This window comes from Acanthochromis polyacanthus, chromosome 5, assembly GCF_021347895.1.
Source record: "Acanthochromis polyacanthus isolate Apoly-LR-REF ecotype Palm Island chromosome 5, KAUST_Apoly_ChrSc, whole genome shotgun sequence".
NCBI classification, from domain to species: Eukaryota; Metazoa; Chordata; class Actinopteri; family Pomacentridae; genus Acanthochromis; species Acanthochromis polyacanthus.
Genome location: NC_067117.1, coordinates 9,907,683 through 9,925,223, shown reverse-complemented (window position 1 = coordinate 9,925,223; position 17,541 = coordinate 9,907,683). Strand labels below are relative to the sequence as shown.

The window sequence follows — 17,541 nt, the reverse complement described above, 5'->3', positions numbered from 1 at the left end:
ATAACTGTGAGAAATATGGTGAAAATTAAGCAAAAAAGGTTTGTTAGAAATAGAAAGAGGTGACTCACCATCCTGGCACAAGTCTCCACTGACACCAGGAGGACAGCGGCAGCTTCCACTGACAGGATCACAGCTGGCACCGTTTTTACACTTACAGGGGAAGGAGCAGTTCTTACCAAAGTGTCCCTCGGGGCACGCTGTGAGATTGAAAAATATCAGGGTGTATCACTGCTAAGCCGTCAAGGCTGACCTTACAACCTGGAACAGTAGCGACACACAGCCGTTTGTGTGTGTGAGGAGTGTCAGTGTGTGTTGGGTGAATCCTCACTCTGGTTGCAGATGATACCCGTCCACCCGTCGGGACAATCGCAGCCAGTATTCCACAAGTTACATTTTCCTCCATTAGAGCAGTCGTCGCATGTCAAACTGCAGTCATTGCCAAAAGTATCATCCAGACACACTGAAAACAACAAAACAGCGAATGAGGCCCGGCTACATTTACATTCTTGACTATTCAGATTCTATTATCGCGTTGTCCTGTGGGTCAAGTTTGACCTGTTTTAGTTTGAAAATGTTGGAGAAAAAAAAAAAATTTTTACAGTGAAACTTGTGATGTCCACATTTTCAACATTTTTGGGAAATCTTTGAACATTTTTTGGTGGAAAAAAGAAATGTTAAAGATGTTTCTTTAAGAACATTCACACAAAAAAGAATCAACCGAAATCCAGCAAAATTAACTGTATTTTGGTTGATTTTTTTTGTCAATGTTCTTAAAGAAAATAGAAGTTTTATTGATATATATGTAATCACTTTAGATATTTTAAAGATTTTTTTTGGAAGATGTTTACTCCTTTTTTGGAAATATTTACCAGAATTTTCTTGCTAAATTTGGGGGATTTTTTTAAAAATTGAAACTTTTAAGGAATTATTGGATTTTTCGTCCTGAAGGTTTTGCAAATTTTCTGAAATTAGGGGGATTTTTTGCTGAATTTTTGGATTTTTTTCAGACAAGGAACCAATGTTTTTTGGGGCCCGTAAATGAGGGCAACGGGAGGGTTAAGCATTCATTATATTACATTTATTATAGCATCAGACCCTCACAACCACTGCACATCGACTCCCTGCCTCACATATATTAAAATGGACACAACTCCTCAAGGACTGCAACTTTATATACACATTTCATTATGCTGGAATTGCAGGTGCTAGTCTTTGTCGACTATCAGTGAAGTTAAACTGCATGTTCAACAACTGCTTTTATCAAGTTTGTTCAATACAAAACAGTTCAATACAGAACTTTGACTCGCTTCTTCAAGCCCCATCTAGCTGCCAGGCCATATAAACCTCAGCATTCCTGCCAGTGGAATTGTGGTGGTTTATTAGAACCTACCAACAGTCTGGAAACACCAAGCCAAGTAATTAACCCCCACCGTGTGGTCCGAGCCGTCACTAAACACGTCTGTCAGACAGCTTCACAGGAGCCAGGTAATCAGATACAAGTTTCCTGTTAATGATAATGAGACAATAATGGTTCAGGAGGAAACGCACCAAATTTCTCTGCCAGGTTGCTCTCAGCTCTGAGCTCTCCTTCGTCATCTTCATAGTCGTCATAGCGCTCCAGGGGTTGGCTGTAGTCCTGCAGCAAGGTGAGCTGGGGCTGGCTGAGAGGGAACTCGAGAGAAGCTCCGCTGGAAAGGGCCTCGACTGCATCTTCTAGTGCTGCAGTGAGAAAGTAAAAGCAAATTGCACAATCAAAAAATTAAGTCTATCGTGCAAAATATATACCCGTTATGCTACAAACTTTTGCATCTCAAAAATGTAGCTCAAAACGAGTTAAAAAAATTAAGTAGATATCTCATTTTAACACTTAAGTCCTTTTCATACAGTTTGTAGCTGCATGTGGATGTAGCAACACTGTGTGATGACATGACTGTGTGAGCTTTATGTAACGACTCAAGCAGCAAGGAACAGAGTTTTCACTGCATGGACATGCACTGTTGGCTTTTTCAGATGTCTCTGTGCAGTTTTTTTTTATGAAAACATACATTTTAACAAACATGCAGGTGATGCAAACACATTACTGCAACTTGTTCAATACTACCTAACAATGTGCCAGCGACAGCAGTAAACAAAATTGGCTGCTAACAAACGTAGAAATACACTACATAGGTGTCCAACTTCCATGAAAGATCAGCTTTGCAAATGTTTTGTGACAAAGGTAATATCGATAACTTTAAGCTTTAAAATAACATAAATGTCAAATTAGACGAATAATGAAAACAAATTCAAACTAGAAAACCACCCAGAGAGTGCAGTACTCCGCCAAGGCTGCTCAGTTGACGTATCATTTCCGACGGATGAAATCTTTAATAAAAAATGACCTTGTGCTGAGCACAGGCATGTGTTATGCATGTGCACGTTATGTATGGATACCGAACTGCGTGTAAATTACTCTTATAAAGGTCTGTTGAGCAGTTCATCACCTTTGACAAGCCTTTGTTTTGCTAGTGTTAAAATATCCGTTCTCAAGGGGGTGTGGGTGGGGGGTTCTGGTGGGGACTGGGGCGGGCGGGGTTGGGGCTTGGATGGAGGGTGGGTCCTCATGAGCCGGGCCGCCTGGGTCGGTCTTGGCGCGCTGGGGGTGTCGGTAGCTGCTCCCTCTTGTTCTCGGGGTCCACATGGTTCACAGTGGCCCCGGTGGCTCTCTGGGGGTGCCGCCCTGTGGCTCCTGCTGCCCAGGGGTGGGGGGCACCCTGTTGGCTTGGCCCTGCCTTGCCTTGATAGCTGTTCTGGGCTTCGGGGCCCTTCACACTTGCATGTTTGATCAGGTCTCGCCAGCTCCTGTCGAGTCCCATGGTAGACAAATGATGAGACCCGCCAGAATGTGCTTAGACTCTCTCCAGAGTCTCTACACTAAACTCATCCTCTCTTTCACTAGTGTCCTCTTCTGACCTATTCTATTCTATACTGTCAAAATATCCACAATTATGGTGTTCAATACCGTTTGTTTGTTTATTTATTTATTTATTGAATCTCTTTTTTTGTTGTTTTGTTTTATTGATGGGCAATTAGTAGTCGGGAATAACACAGCACCTGACACTCTTCAATTGTAATAGCACCGCCTGTTAACGCCTATCCTTGTTCGTCCTGTTTCGTCCTGTTCAGCCTTTGTTTCCCCTGCACATCATTGAGGTGTAGCACTGCCCTCCCTGGCTCATAACAGGGAATTCTAATAAAGAATGTCAGATTAGCTTTCAGGGAGGGCTGGTGATGGTCACACGCATGCACCGAATATTAAAATATTTGGCTGCAAGACTAAAATATGCATCTATCTCATAAAATGTTGACACCCCTTCTGTGGAGTTAAACAATGAGAATAAATGCAGACAAATTAGAAGAAAAAAGTTCTCTCCATGCCTTTATTTTGAAGGCATATTTTAATGTTATGGGCTTTTATTCTGTCACCATTCCAGCGGCACAGGAAGTGTTTATCTAAGAAGCGGTTTCTTGACAACAACGCTGCTGAAAAGTTAGAAAATTCACTGAATTCACGTTCAGACTATAAGCTGTATTACTGTGAAAATGTAATCACTTGGTCCTTGTGTCATTACTGACCTTTCCTGAAAATTTCTTCCAAATCTGTTGGTCCATTTTTGAGTAATGTTGCACACGGACAGACAGACAGATTCACAGACAAACGTACACTGATCATCACATAACTCTACCGTTCCTTGGTGGAGTTATAATAAATAAGATTGTCACATGACATAAACAAGATAATATAGTTAAGACAACAGCTGCTGGGCCTTATACTATGAAGTACATTCAGCATGTTTGCTAGACGTCAAGGATGCAACATGGACGACATGTTCAGAGAATTAAAATAAGCTGGTTAGCTGATGGCCAGTTTGGCCAGTTTCGATGCTCTGAAGCCATTGTGTTTGTTATGTTAGCAGCAAAGAGGATGATTTTAAAGTAAGAAAAGCTACCAATGCTCCTTTCTCCAGATTGTTCGGGGAATTAGTCACAGGGACAGAGCTCGAAAGGTTTTAAGGCAACTCATATGTTTTTCATGAAAAATTTGAGAGTATATGAGGTTCGACCATCAGACACCTTAACTCCCCTGATCGTTGCCTAAAGTCCCCATTGCGTGATAACCAGCTGTGCTGTTCCCTGTCATATGATTCATGATTTTTTTTTTTACTTTAGATGGGCTGATATGAGCTGGAACACTGCTGTATTTCTTTCTCTGTGCAATCTGGCCTTTCGTAGTTATCTTTTTGTGAGTGTCGTTTTTCAATGTGTATGTCAAAATTTCAGTCCTTTTTCAGTTAAGGAAACTAAAACCTAAAAGACAGTATACGTAGTTCTACAATAAGAAGAAACAACTACTTTATGCTGTGTCCATTTGCTCCATCAAAGGTTGTCCATTTCAACTAAATTTCTCTTTGTTTTCTTCTAGCCTATTTATATAAAATTATATAAAAAAGGATCTGGTTTTCCGTTGGAACGTTTCTGCTGTGACTCCCGCTCGCCCACATGATTGCTGAGACTCACGGATGCAGGACTGTCGGTCCTCGTCCAGACGGAAACCCCGGTGGCAGAAGCATTGGAAGGAACCGGCACTGTTCTGGCATGTGTGATCACAACCACCGTTCGCAGCCAGACACTCATCCACATCTAAACATCACAGACACAAAACAGACTCAAATAGTTTTGTGCCATTAAGAGAAATAGTCCACAAAAGTCATTGGATAATTTAACCTGAGAGGTGTTCACAGAAACAGAGACAGCATTGTGTAAATCAAACTGGAACTTAACTCAGTTCAACAGAAATTAATATTCTGCCTCATCCATATTTTGATTGGAGGGTTAAACATACCATCACAGCTACATCCGTCTGAGTTGAGTCTGTATCCTGCTGAGCAGTAGCATTCATAACCCCCGGGGTAGTTGGTGCAGTCCTGCTCACAACAGGAGCTCTGCTCTCCACACTCATCAACATCTGCCAAACACAACAAGCAGGAAGGCAGAAATTACGATCCAACTGTAGTGATATGCTGCCCTGCTCACTGACAGAACCGTTTCATGGGGTAATGTAAACTGTATCGGTTTAACAGCCAATTAGGGTTGAAGCTGCAGGATTAGATTAGAGCCCTAAAATCACTCAGTACCCCTTAAAGCGCTAAAACGTCTTTGGGTTCACAAGTAAACATTTTTAGCAGTTCAGAGACCCCACAGAGCCTCATTTCTCTTTTACTATCAACTGCACTGACTGAGCAAACACAGCATCATAAGAAAGACATTTGGCAATAATGCTTATTTTATGCATATCTATAATTATTCTACATTTATGACTGCCCTAAGAAAGTATCTTAATATATAATAATCTACCATCAAATAAATAATAAGCCTTTAGAAACTCATTAAATATGCACTCAGTCACTAGTTACAGTGTTCAAATTCTTACAGTGTAAGCTGGTTTAGTATTCAACATTTAAATGATAAACTTTGTAAGTTATTTGCTATTTCATCACAAACTAAACCTCAAAAATTAAAGGACTGGCATTGATGGAAACAAAACTCCAATTTTAACAGGTACAGCAGAATACACGTTTACTTCAGAACCTACAGCAATAGTTTAAAAAAATAAAATAAAAAGAGCAACAGACAGACTAAGCAGCAGAAAAGGACTTCAGCTGCTGTGAGACGTCAATGAAGATTTATTCAGTTTTGCAATTTACTTCATCTTCGAGGATTTATAATCGCTTCAAACACGTTTGAAGTTTCTCCAATGTAACCTTAAAATGGATCTTAAATAGAATTAGAAACCAACTCTAATCCAAGTCACAAACCCCCATCACTACATAAAACACTAGTAGCACAAAAATAATTCAATAAGTAGTAGATGGAAAGTTTCAGACAACAAATGTTGCTTGAATGCATATATATGCACACCGATCAGCCACAACATTATGACCACTGACAGGTGAAGTGAATAACATCGATCATCTTGTTATAATACAAGGTTCTGTTGGGAAACCTTGAGTCCTGACATTCATGTGGATGTTTGACATGTATCACCCACCAAAGCACTGCAGGTCAAGCAACCCCCATGGCAACAGCAGTCCTCGATGCCAGTTGTCACCCTCAGCAGGACAATGCACCCCAACACAAGGCAAAAACTGCTCAGGAGTGACCCGGGTTCCACATTCCCCAGATCCAAATCTTATTGAGCATCTGTGGGATGTGCCAGGATAAGGCCGATCTAAGCAGATCCCACCCTACAACCCACAGAATTCACTCCGTAGGACATCCCCCAGAAGTCCTGTGTTCATGCCCCACTGGGTCAGAAGAGTTTTAGCAGCATAAAAGAGACCGACATAATTAAACTATTAGGCAGCTGGTCATAACCTTAAGTCTGATTGCTGTACATGCTGTTAGTGTGTCTTTATATCAGAGTGAGTGCATCAGTCTCTTACCAACGCAGGTTTTAAGGTCATCATCCAGCCTGTAACCATGGTTACAGGAGCAAACAGGCCCGCTGGTTGAATGTTGGCAATGATGCGAACATCCGCCGTTGTTGTTCTCACAGCTGTTTACGATCTCCATCTCAATTCCTTTGGTTTGCAGAGAGATCAGAGTGATCATAATTAAATACGTCATATTAACTGATTGTGAGGGTTTCTACACAAGTGACAACAATGAGATACAAAGATTGAAACTGACTGTAACACTGTTTTCCATCAGATCCCAGTTCATAGGCGGCGTTGCAAACACAGGCGTAAGAGCCCAGTGTGTTGTGGCAGCCATGAGCACAGTTGGCCTCTTCTGTCTCACACTCATCAACATCTGGAGGAAAATACATTCGAATATGTGGTCAGCACAGATTAATTTACAATTTACCGTAAGTGTTTCTTACAAACTAAAAACTAGAACTACTACTTGTACATGTTGATAATAAGTGAAAACACTGGCTTCCAATTGAAGGATCTTGTTTTCATTGATAAAATTATATCATCCTCATCTAATGTGGCTACATCTAAAGTATTTTTGATCACATTTTCTCACAAGTTCCTTTTCATTTTCGACCTTGGATGCAGTAGTTGACAGAACAATTCGACAACAGGGACCATTTATTTGTAATTTTGAAGCTTTCAACTGCATCACACAATGAAACACAATCTGATCAAATTTTATTTTTTCTGTTATTCTTAATCTTCATTTTGGATAGAAACGAAAAACGTATTTTTATGTATTTCTTACATGTTTTCCTTCTCATAACCAGGTTTACTCTGAGCTACATTAATACCGCTCATAATGTTACAGTAACTGTTCCCGGTGAAACTACCTTCACAGGTTTTGGCATCCTCAGTCAGTATGTATCCAGCTTTACAGTCACAGTGAGCCTTGCCGCCATCAACCCGACACTCGTGCATACAGCCTCCATTCTGTTCGGCACAGGGATTCTGCACTGCAACACAAAAAGCGCACACTCATTACTGTAAATCCACATGGTGTCAGCGAGAAACGCTTCAGGCACAGCAGAGGAGAAAACTGTAAAAACTGAACTGTTCTCCATCTTAATGCAGAGCATGTGGAGAGCTTTACGTCCATCCTTCACCTCCACTTCGTTGCTTTATTGTCCTCTCTGCATAGTTGTGTGTGCATTTAACTTGTGGAAGCCTGTCTGGCATCTGGGATGAGAACCTTAAACGCTGCAAAAAATTAGAGGAAGCTGCTCACAGCCAACAATTACAAAGTAAAAGCATCTAAAAGACAGTAATTTAAAATACATATATGTATAATTCCCCACTTCCAGAAAACCTCACTTGACTGCAAAGAAGCAAGGACATCAAAACACAAATTTGAGAAAATAAAAACAATGAAGAAGACTGGCGTGATTCATTCCAATTTAGCCCCATGAATGACAGTTAATAATACCCTGGCACAGACGTCCTGGAAGATAATTACAGTTGGCAGCAGATATAGGCAATGTGTTTCTAATCTGGTGAGCAAATTGTCAGACTCGCACCTTCAGAATCTTCCAAGGTCGAGTATCTTGGAAGATTTTTTTTATTGGCACCCTCTCCTCAATCATTCATCCATTTATTATTCCTCCTGTTTATCTAGTGACATATGCTGATCTGTATTTTGTGCTTCCCTACACCAGAGTTTTGGAAACATGGACACTTACGTTTACAATGCTTGCCATCCTCGGCCAGCGCGTAGTTTGGCTTACAGCGGCAGCGATAATGAGCAACAGACTGCTGCACACAGTAGTGCTCACATCCCCCGTTGCTAATGGCACATGAATGGACAGCTAAAAGGGCAAAAGAGAAGGAGAAATACTGTGTGACATGACAAAAGGGCACAGCTGCTGAGATGCACAGTCAGCTAGTGGGAAAATCAGGCATCTTTGCAAAAACAAATCAATCTAAAGTTTCACTTCAGTCTTTGGGACTTTTGATGTGACTTGAATGCCTCAGTAGATTGCTTTGCTGTGAGCCGCGAGAGATCCATCATAATAAAAGAGCCAAAAGTCACAGAGTGACTTGAAAGGCCAGCTGCTGATGAGGTTGAGGTCAGTGTGAGCTCAATTATCTTCCTGTCTGTCCTCTCAATGTGGCTACAGATAAATCTGGATCTCTTCAGAGAAAATAACAGGTAAAGGATGAGCAGGCTGGTGTTCTCAAAGACAGTGTTTTTCATTCTTGGACGCTGTAGTCAAGATCCATCTATCTCAAGTACATGTCAAACCACAGAGTGCTTTCCAGCTCAAATATTATGCAGCCACACGCTAAGTGTGTGGGATACATCTGACCTCTGCTGGCAGATCAAGAACTAGATGAGATGAGCAGAGTTCAGACTCAACTGATTGTGTGCTGATCGGTATGTGTTGTCCTTTATCCAGTTTGAATCTAGTCATGATGTCTGTCGAATAGTTCATAACTGAAAAATCCTTTTATTCACTTGTATAGACAGCAAGATTTCAGCACTGAATATATCTCTCTGAACACGGACACATTTTACAGCTCAATTCTGCGTATATTTAACGCGACTGTCAGTGGATGGATATGCAGCATCACAGATAAGCTTCACCTGGGAGTCAGTCCACATGTGTGCTGAGATTATTAGTGCAATCAGTCATTTCTTCATGCAGCCGCTGTCACACAAGAGCCTCTTAGGAACAGATGGGTCCCTGCTAACGTATCTGCTCTATAAGACAATGAAATAACTTTGCTTTATGAAGCCAAGAAACATAATGATTTCCACTCAGAAGGGACACTCTGTATACATTCCTGAACAGAGGCCAGCACCAGCTTTATGCTTATTTTTACTATTTCTGAAAAACTCAAAGCTAATGTCTCTCTATGACAGGAGCAATGTACAGGTACTGAGACAATGCAGCAGAGATCAAGTGACAGATTGAAGGAAGAAGGCTGAAGCTGGAGTCCAAGTTACACAGAGAGCATAGTAATCATAATAACTGTTCCACTTAGTTTAAGTATTTCTAGAATACACAAATTGTGAATGTCTGTGCATTCATCATTTTCCCTGATTTTATCATTGTCAAAACAAAGTATTTCATTCAATGTCATACTGAGTGCTTCACTATGAGCTCGATCAAAAACATGTTTCTTGGAGTGAGATGCAAAGTTCACTGTAGACAAACAGTCTCACCACAAAGTCCACTTAGCGGCCGCTGTGGCGCTTTCGATCGTATCACTCCGACTTCGTCAGCAGACGGTTTGCCCAGTTGTCGTGGGATTGCAGACGTTCAAATTCCCATTTTTTCTGACCACTTCAGAGTGAGACTATGCATGTATCGTAATGGACAGCAGTCACATCGCTCAATGTGGAGTTACAGTATAAAATGTGAAGACGCCGTTATTGTTGGAAGCTGTTATTATTTTATTGCTGAGTACAGAGAATCAAGTGTGTGTATTTTTTTGCTCATGCGTTCAGCTTTTCTTTTTTCTGCACGACTGTGGTATTTCTTCTCTCAGAATTTAAATAATCTTGATTTAAACGGCCACTTATCCAAGTTAAAAGTTGAGAGCACCTTTGTTCCTCGTCTTTCTCGGATGTTCGGATCAAAGTCCTCATGGAAACGCTTTTTTAAAGAATCCTTTGCTGCTTTCTGATGGAAGATAGCTGTAAATGGTGCATTTGCAGATTTCTAAAAACATATATATTTGTGTATTTATCAGGAGAGACTGTGTAGCAGAGGAGATTATAGCTCTGTCTGGTAAATTCAATCAAATTTATAAAAGAGATCTTGTACACAGAGGACAAGATATTTTAGTAGATAGTGAAAGCAGTATTGTAATAAGTATTAGCAGCTTCTAGTAGACTGAAAAGGAACAGATAAGACAAAAAGCTGCATTTTAAATATAGATACAGCAGTACGATAAAGTATGTTGCTCAAATTAAAGTTGAAATCATCAGTTCAATGATTAATGAAGCCAATATATTTTATTGTTTAGACGGCATTATTAGAGAGATGACAGGCAAAGGTAAGGAGTTGGTGGCAAACTGATCTGCAACTGTTGTGATAATGAGTAAACGCTATAAGAACTATTTCAGTCAAAATTACCAAAAATCCTCTGGTTCCCCGTTGTCAGTTGTGAAATAGTATCATTTTACTTTGTCTCATGTAATTATAACCTGAATACCTTTTGGCAAAATAACTCAAAAGCACTGCTACCGTTAGAAAACAGTCCATTGACAAATCTACCGACAAGACTATTAAACTGGAAGGAAATCAGCAGGAAATCATATTATAATGAATATAATCGTTAGTTGCATCCATGCTGAAAATGTTCTCCAGGACTAGATGTCATTTGGAGCTGATTCACTCACAGAAGAAAAGCTTTAAAAAAGGCTTAACACAAGATATCCACTGAGGGGGGGAAACTGCATGAACTGTACTAAATGCAGCTTTGCCAGCAAGTGTTATTTGAAGCAGCCCACAATAGGGTTTTTGTCAGAATCAAAGTCTGCAACATTATAAATGTGGTCTGCATGATTAAGTGCCCATGTCAAAAACCATATGTGGCTGAACTTCAATGAAATAATGACCAAAGAAGAAAGAAAAATACTGTAAAAACTCAGAGAACCTTCCAGTAGCTGAGGTCCTCTAAAACAGCCCTTCATTGTTTATGTGAGTGCTGAAAAAGAGAGGATGCATTACAAAGCATCACTGGAGGCCTTCAGATTCTGTTTCTAATTGGATTAAATTAAGGAAGAGATCAAAAATCACCCCCAGAACCATGCTGGAGACAATCTTTTTTCTAAGTGTCTGTTTTTTTAATATATTGAGTATCTTTCAAGTGATTAATATGTACAGAACACGTGTTTGCATAAATATGGATGCAGCACACCTACACATAGATCAAACTGTGTATTATTTCAACGCAATTGTTGCCATAAAGCTCTCGCATTACTCACCGAGGCAGGTGCGGCCGTCCACATGAAGGCGAGAGCCCGTGTGGCATTCACAGTAGTAGGAGCCCCGCGTGTTAACACATCTGTGCTGGCAGCCTCCATTATGGACCTGGCATTCATCAATATCTGCAGGAAAGAAGGGGCGGGGGGAGTAAGAGAAAAGCCAAGAGACAGAGAAATGGGACAGAAATTAGTGTAATTTGACTAAATCTTCTCATTACGGGAAAAATATTGATTGTAAGAATAAAGCCCAGATGAGCTCCAGAGCTGGAAGAGGAGATTACGGCCGGTTTTAGGACAACGATGTACTCCAGGAAGAAAGGAGGTGATGGAGGAGAAGGGAAAGTATTCTACAAGTGCATTGCAACTCAAACAAACAGAGCCCGCATGTGGTAACAACTACTGAACATTTAAAAGCAAATTTAAATTCCTGCCCTTCTTGTCAAAGTCCCTTGGGTGAACAAACATATGGAAGCTTAAATCGGAGGATGCAAAACATATACATCCCTCTAAGCCATGCGTGCGGATGGTAAACAAACAAAAGCAGAGGATTCTTCATGTGAGAAAGTAGCTGAGAGTGAAACATGACCGCCTCACTGTGTGAAACTGACCACGTTCCGAAACACTTCTTATTTTAGGGGTCAAAGACTAATAAATTGTTTTCAGAGTTCCACAGCAGACTCCCTGTGAGATCTGAGCTGATTTATGAAGTCCAGCTCTGTTCTGACTTCTGCTAACAGCCTGTCTGCTGCGATCAGGAAAATTAGGACATTAAGTCCTCACCTCCAGACTGTTGACAAGTCACTCATTTGCCTCAAGATTACTAAAATTATCGCCGTGGAATTACTGGAAATGCTGCTGACTTGCAACAAGTGACACGACGTGTTAAAAAGGTGAGTGTGAATGTTTCTTGGCTGCTGGTTGATGCCTATAAAAACAGCCAGCACATCATAAAATACCATTAGTTAGTGCCAAGTTAAATATCTGGTTGAGAAATGTGTTGCTGGGAACAGTTCTGGCTCCAGGCAGCTATTTGCAGCGAGAAACTATTTCAAGAATTTACTAAAATTACCGGGAAGAAGAGTTTTATAAACTAGCTGATTAATATAATTTACTAAAGAGAAACATTATTTTTATTAAACTTTTTGTTTTGGTTTGCGAAATACAAACTTTTGACACACACAGTGTCTCGCCACAGACCACACATTCTGTCTGTCTGAGGGCACTGTGTTGTAAACATCCCGTTAAATGGTTCACTATAAATCACTATAAACAAAGCCTACAAATAGCTGCTCAACATTCATGCCAGTGCAACCTCTACTCCAGTCCTCTGAAAAAACAAATAGACAGTCACGCTTCCTAAGCAGAAAGAATAACTTTGACATGGATATATGTATACAGACGCCTTTATATCTGGTGTCACAGAGTTTAGATGTACCAAATAACGAAAACTAATTTAACTCATCCGTTAATGTCAATCCAAGGTTCATATAATGTCCATCTATATTCAGACTTGAACAGTTCAGAGTGCATCCTTTTTCTAAGTTAAGACAGCACATTTGTTAGTATTAAATACATAGATTCATGTATACAGATGAACTGCTGTGAATCTACATATTATCACCTTTTCAGTAGATATGACAAACTTCCAATCAACACGTTCACATTCAGTGGATGCAGACCAACAATATGAAATAGCTAACCTTTATTGTGCCTAGTCTGCTGCCAAATGTTGGACTAATATTTACTTTCACCTCTGTTTTGGTTTCTACCAACTCTTAATCTGGCTCTTTATCTCTTAAATGCTTCATTTTGTAGAGAGGAGACAGTTTCTGTGAAGTTTTTTCAACAAAATAGCCACTTGATTTGGCTGGAAATGAAGATTGCTGGTCAGAAAACCGAAAGAATGAGCTGAAAGAAGCTACAATGCTCCATAGGCCTCAGAGAGAACAGCAGAGTTTGGTTATGAATCTCTGAGTTCATCACTACAGCAGCTTTCATGCCGTCATTTACTTCACTGTGTGAAAATGTTGATAATGGCAAGTGAGGTAGGATTTTTTGTGTCCTGTGGAGACTTGTGAATATGAATCTCTTCAGAATAGAGAGAAAATTTGGCCTCTGTGGTGCTAATGTCACGCTGTGTGGGATGGAGGCAGCTGGACGATCTGCATCTGAGCCTCATAGTTATTCACATCCCAGTATGTGACCTGTGTTTGAGCCTGTCACCCTCATGTTAGAGTAGGTGATGGAGGAAAAGCAGGGCTGTAAATTATGAAATCTTAGTGCTCATTATGATGCGTGAAAAATTGAGCTGGGCTTCATAGTTAAAACAAAGGCGGGATTAGGATGAGGTCAAAAAAGCAGGAAATGAGCATAAAGGGACTAGAATCTTCTTCCTTAATGGTTCATGTAAAATGTGCCCAAGAAGCTGAGTTATAGAAATATCCTTCATCTGAACCTATCTATGGCTCAGTAATATCCCAAAGCATCTTCAAATGTAGTGCTTGGAGCAGAAATGAGCTTCTAAACTTTCCTTTTCTTGGTCTCCTTGTTGCCAAACTTCAGCTTCACTTCATCCAGGAAAGCTGGCAGCAGCCCTCCTTTAGTTTTCCATCTATGCTGCATGCTGTCCTTTGGTTTGGTTTTTCATGAAATGTGACCAGCGCTGTGGAGCTGTGGATGTTGACTACAGCACACAGTCAGTCTCGTAGTCAACCCTCCTGCCTGGTTTCCACGTCCAGAACATGATCCTCAGTGAGCTCGAGCCAAAGCCTCAGCACCAGTTGGCTTTGACGGAAGGTAATTAATTCTCTGCCCTACAGCACGGTGTCGTCTACATGGAAAACTATTTTTGGTCAGTTTATGTAAGGTGATTTGTTTATTTTGCCCAGCAGATAAATTATATCTGAGCAGACTTGACGTATATCCAAGAATGTCATCTAAGTAACGCAGCAGACCAAGAGGGATTTTCAGCTACATGGTAATAATAAAAGTGAAACATGTTTCCTTGTGTGCGTTCATCCCCGTGCACTGCCGTCAAGCCAAACATGAAAAGAAATGTTCAGTCATAATAATAGTGACACAATCTGTTGAGAAAGTATCTGGTACCAAAGTCCTGTTTGTTTTGGCATTACAAAATGTCTCATGATTTACAGTTCATGTTTTCCTGTGCACTAATCTGTGCTGATAAAAGCAATCCTCCTCTGCTCTGATCAGAGACTAAGTTAGCAGGGCAGTGCCAGACAGTCGACACTTTATCAGCAGAACTGATTGACTGCTCCTACTGTAAGTAAGTCTCTGCATATCCACTTAGTCGTAGGAGGAAACCAACTACAACTCTTGAATGGGAAAATTGAGTGTTTGAAGTTTTTCAAAAGTAATAATTTATAATATAATGACAACAAAGTGTGAAATTTTAACGATATAACTGTTATTATTAAACTGATGAATCACTTTAGGCGGTTTTATCGGCACTTTGGTTGGGAAAGTGTCACTTACCTGAGGCCAGGTAGCCGAGGTTGTAGCTATGGTATCCATGGTAACAGTGTGGCCTATAGCAAATCCTCCTATAGTAACTGTGTGGATAGTTTGCAGCAGACGTCAGACACGCCATCACCTCAATGATCACCAAGAATAACATCCAACGTTCTGAAGACAAAGCCATAGCTGGAGTATAATGCGTCCCAAAATATTCAAAAATAGGAATTTTACTTTAAAAATGTTTAATGATCTACTGTGAAAAACGTAATGACAGAAACATTTTTGTTAAGAATATTAACTCTGACCTATTGAAATTAATGATCAGGTCTTCTGTAAAGAGTCTTGGTCTGATGTAACATGGTAACTACTTCTTCTTCACTCTGCCTCCTGATTTTTCTGTCTCCCTCCCTCTATCTCCCTCACTGTTTCACCCTCCCATCTACTGAAGCTGAATGTCCATCACATTATAGATCCTCCTCCCTCCCCTCTGTCTTTCCCACTTGTCCTCACACTTATTTCTCACCCTCAGCCCACTCTCTCTTACTCTAAAAGTATTCTGTCTACTGCATCAACTAGAGATAAATAATTCTGTATTCTACCATCTGACAGTGATTGATTTCTTTCCCCTGGTGATTTATCACATTGTGCTACTGGGCTTTTGTATTTTACTGTTTCTTCAAAGAATAATTTGTGATAAAAAAGTGAGGATTTATGATAGCACATAATTCAGCTTTTTTTTTCTTTTTTGAAGAATGCGAACAGACTAAAGGATGTGCTGTCTATATTTTTTCTTTTGATACAGATATGTTTTAAAAAAAAACTTCCACCAAAGGAATGCCAAATTTGATAAGGGCCAGAAGTCAAATTCAGCATTTTTTTAATCCAAACATCTGAGAAAGGAATGAGCCGTACAGTGAAATCGTCCATTCAGGAGCTGAGTACTGAGCTCTCTCATCTGTTGCCAACAATTACCCACAAACACAGCAGCAGGACTGCAACAGCACTTTATAGAACTCATAAAGAGCAAAACATGGTCAGGGTCAGTATCCCTTCCCCAATCTGAGGAGAAATGGCCCGTAGAGTGTTCTGCATGATGAAATCACTGCAAGCTTCACTTGTGTGACATTACCTTTTAATAATGCAGCCTTAATGCATCTGTAACATACACCTGTACCGTCACACCACACACATCTGAGAAGCACTCAAGCACACACCAGCAGAAACTGATATGAAGAGTGTTTGTGACACCACATACTCGTACAAAAAAAGCATATCTGTGCAGGTATAATGTGGACATTGATAGCAGGCAGGTATGGAAGAAAAGCAGCCTGCTCTAGTAAAGAAGACAGATAATAGGCTCAGTGCCATAACTGTAAGATAAATCACTGGAGTTTAAAAAAGAAAGAAATATGAATAAAATACCAGAAAAGTCTAGCAACAAGTTGCTTTTCCTTTTTAAAACAATCTTTACAGCCCTGCTCTCAGGGTTAACAAGGGCATTCAATACCTGTTGATTCTGAGACATTACTCATTATTACGACAGGTGCCAGGAGCTTTACTCCCACACTCACTCTTCTGAGCTGCAAAGTAGCTATAAAGTTCACAACATGATGGCAAAAATGTTGACATTGCCTCAGTGCACTCAGCATGACAGCTGTTACTGTTGGCCTCTTCCAATGTGATCGGTGCCATTTGTATCAATGCTGCACAGTCTGAACAATTAAGTGAAGAAGAAGGAATTACACCAGGAGCTCCAGAGAGGGTCTGCACAAGGGACTGCATTGTAAAAATCAGGATTTTTTTTCATTTATTTCTCATCAGTGTCAGATATTAAAATCCCACCGCGTTGTTCTCGTTAAAAACGTAGAACATGCTCCCAAGGATGAGATTCCCCACAGTAGTGTTGTCATGGGAATTATTTATTATTAACAGTTAACTGAATGGATGCTGTCTATCATCAGGACTCCAGTGTTTTGCTCCGCAGCCCTTCAAGCTTCAGGACATCGAGCAAATGGAAAGCAGATTATTTTCTGCAGACGCAGCAACAGACATGCAGCTCAAACCTACAGCATCGACAGCGTCCAGCCAGCTTCTCTTACCTCTGTTAATACTCCTGCCAATTACAGATAATTAGGACATTAATGCTGCGGGTAGCTGTTTTCCTCCAATGTACACCAGTGGCAAAGGGCAGATAGCTATGAAAGCCAGCTGTGACAACGTTCACATCAGCTCTCCTAATAACCGTGACCTGGATCAGATCTCTCACTGGTTCCTCCAGCAGACAGCTGAACTCTCCTCTGGGCTTGGCTGTTCCACAGAGGAATCATTATTCTGATTAAACTAACCTCTCGCTGAGATTCCATAATCAGAAACATCAAACTATGATGAAGCAAAAAATAAATCTCATGGGAAAATGCTGGAAAGACGCTCAACTTTGGTGAGCTGGGCTTCAGGACAAACTAGTAGCTCCACTTTCCTGCACAGATACTTTGAGCCATGCAACAACAGAAACCAAGACAGTTTTATCATCTACGGTGTGTCAGTCTAAAATATCTGGTGCTTCATTTGGATTAAAATGATCTTTTCATTATATTTACTGAGTGCAAGATC

At 40.4% G+C, this 17,541-nt stretch overlaps 1 protein-coding gene across 3 annotated transcripts in view; it reads right to left on the bottom strand.

The window, feature by feature from the left end:
* The window catches only part of megf6b (multiple EGF-like-domains 6b), a 73,050-nt gene that overhangs the window by 16,980 nt on the left and 38,529 nt on the right, over window positions 1-17,541 (bottom strand). For 2 of the 3 annotated variants that reach the window (XM_022219129.2, XM_051947776.1), the window contains 10 exons: window positions 11,455-11,577; window positions 8,198-8,323; window positions 7,352-7,474; window positions 6,730-6,852; window positions 6,483-6,620; window positions 4,883-5,005; window positions 4,558-4,680; window positions 1,549-1,719; window positions 329-460; window positions 69-197 (listed from right to left, as the gene is read on the bottom strand). In XM_022219129.2, coding sequence (XP_022074821.2) covers window positions 69-197; window positions 329-460; window positions 1,549-1,719; window positions 4,558-4,680; window positions 4,883-5,005; window positions 6,483-6,620; window positions 6,730-6,852; window positions 7,352-7,474; window positions 8,198-8,323; window positions 11,455-11,577 — 1,311 coding nt within the window. Of the gene's footprint in view, window positions 1-68; window positions 198-328; window positions 461-1,548; window positions 1,720-4,557; window positions 4,681-4,882; window positions 5,006-6,482; window positions 6,621-6,729; window positions 6,853-7,351; window positions 7,475-8,197; window positions 8,324-11,454; window positions 11,578-14,949; window positions 15,291-17,541 lie in introns of those variants that run through there. The other variant, XM_051947777.1, reaches the window with a different exon arrangement.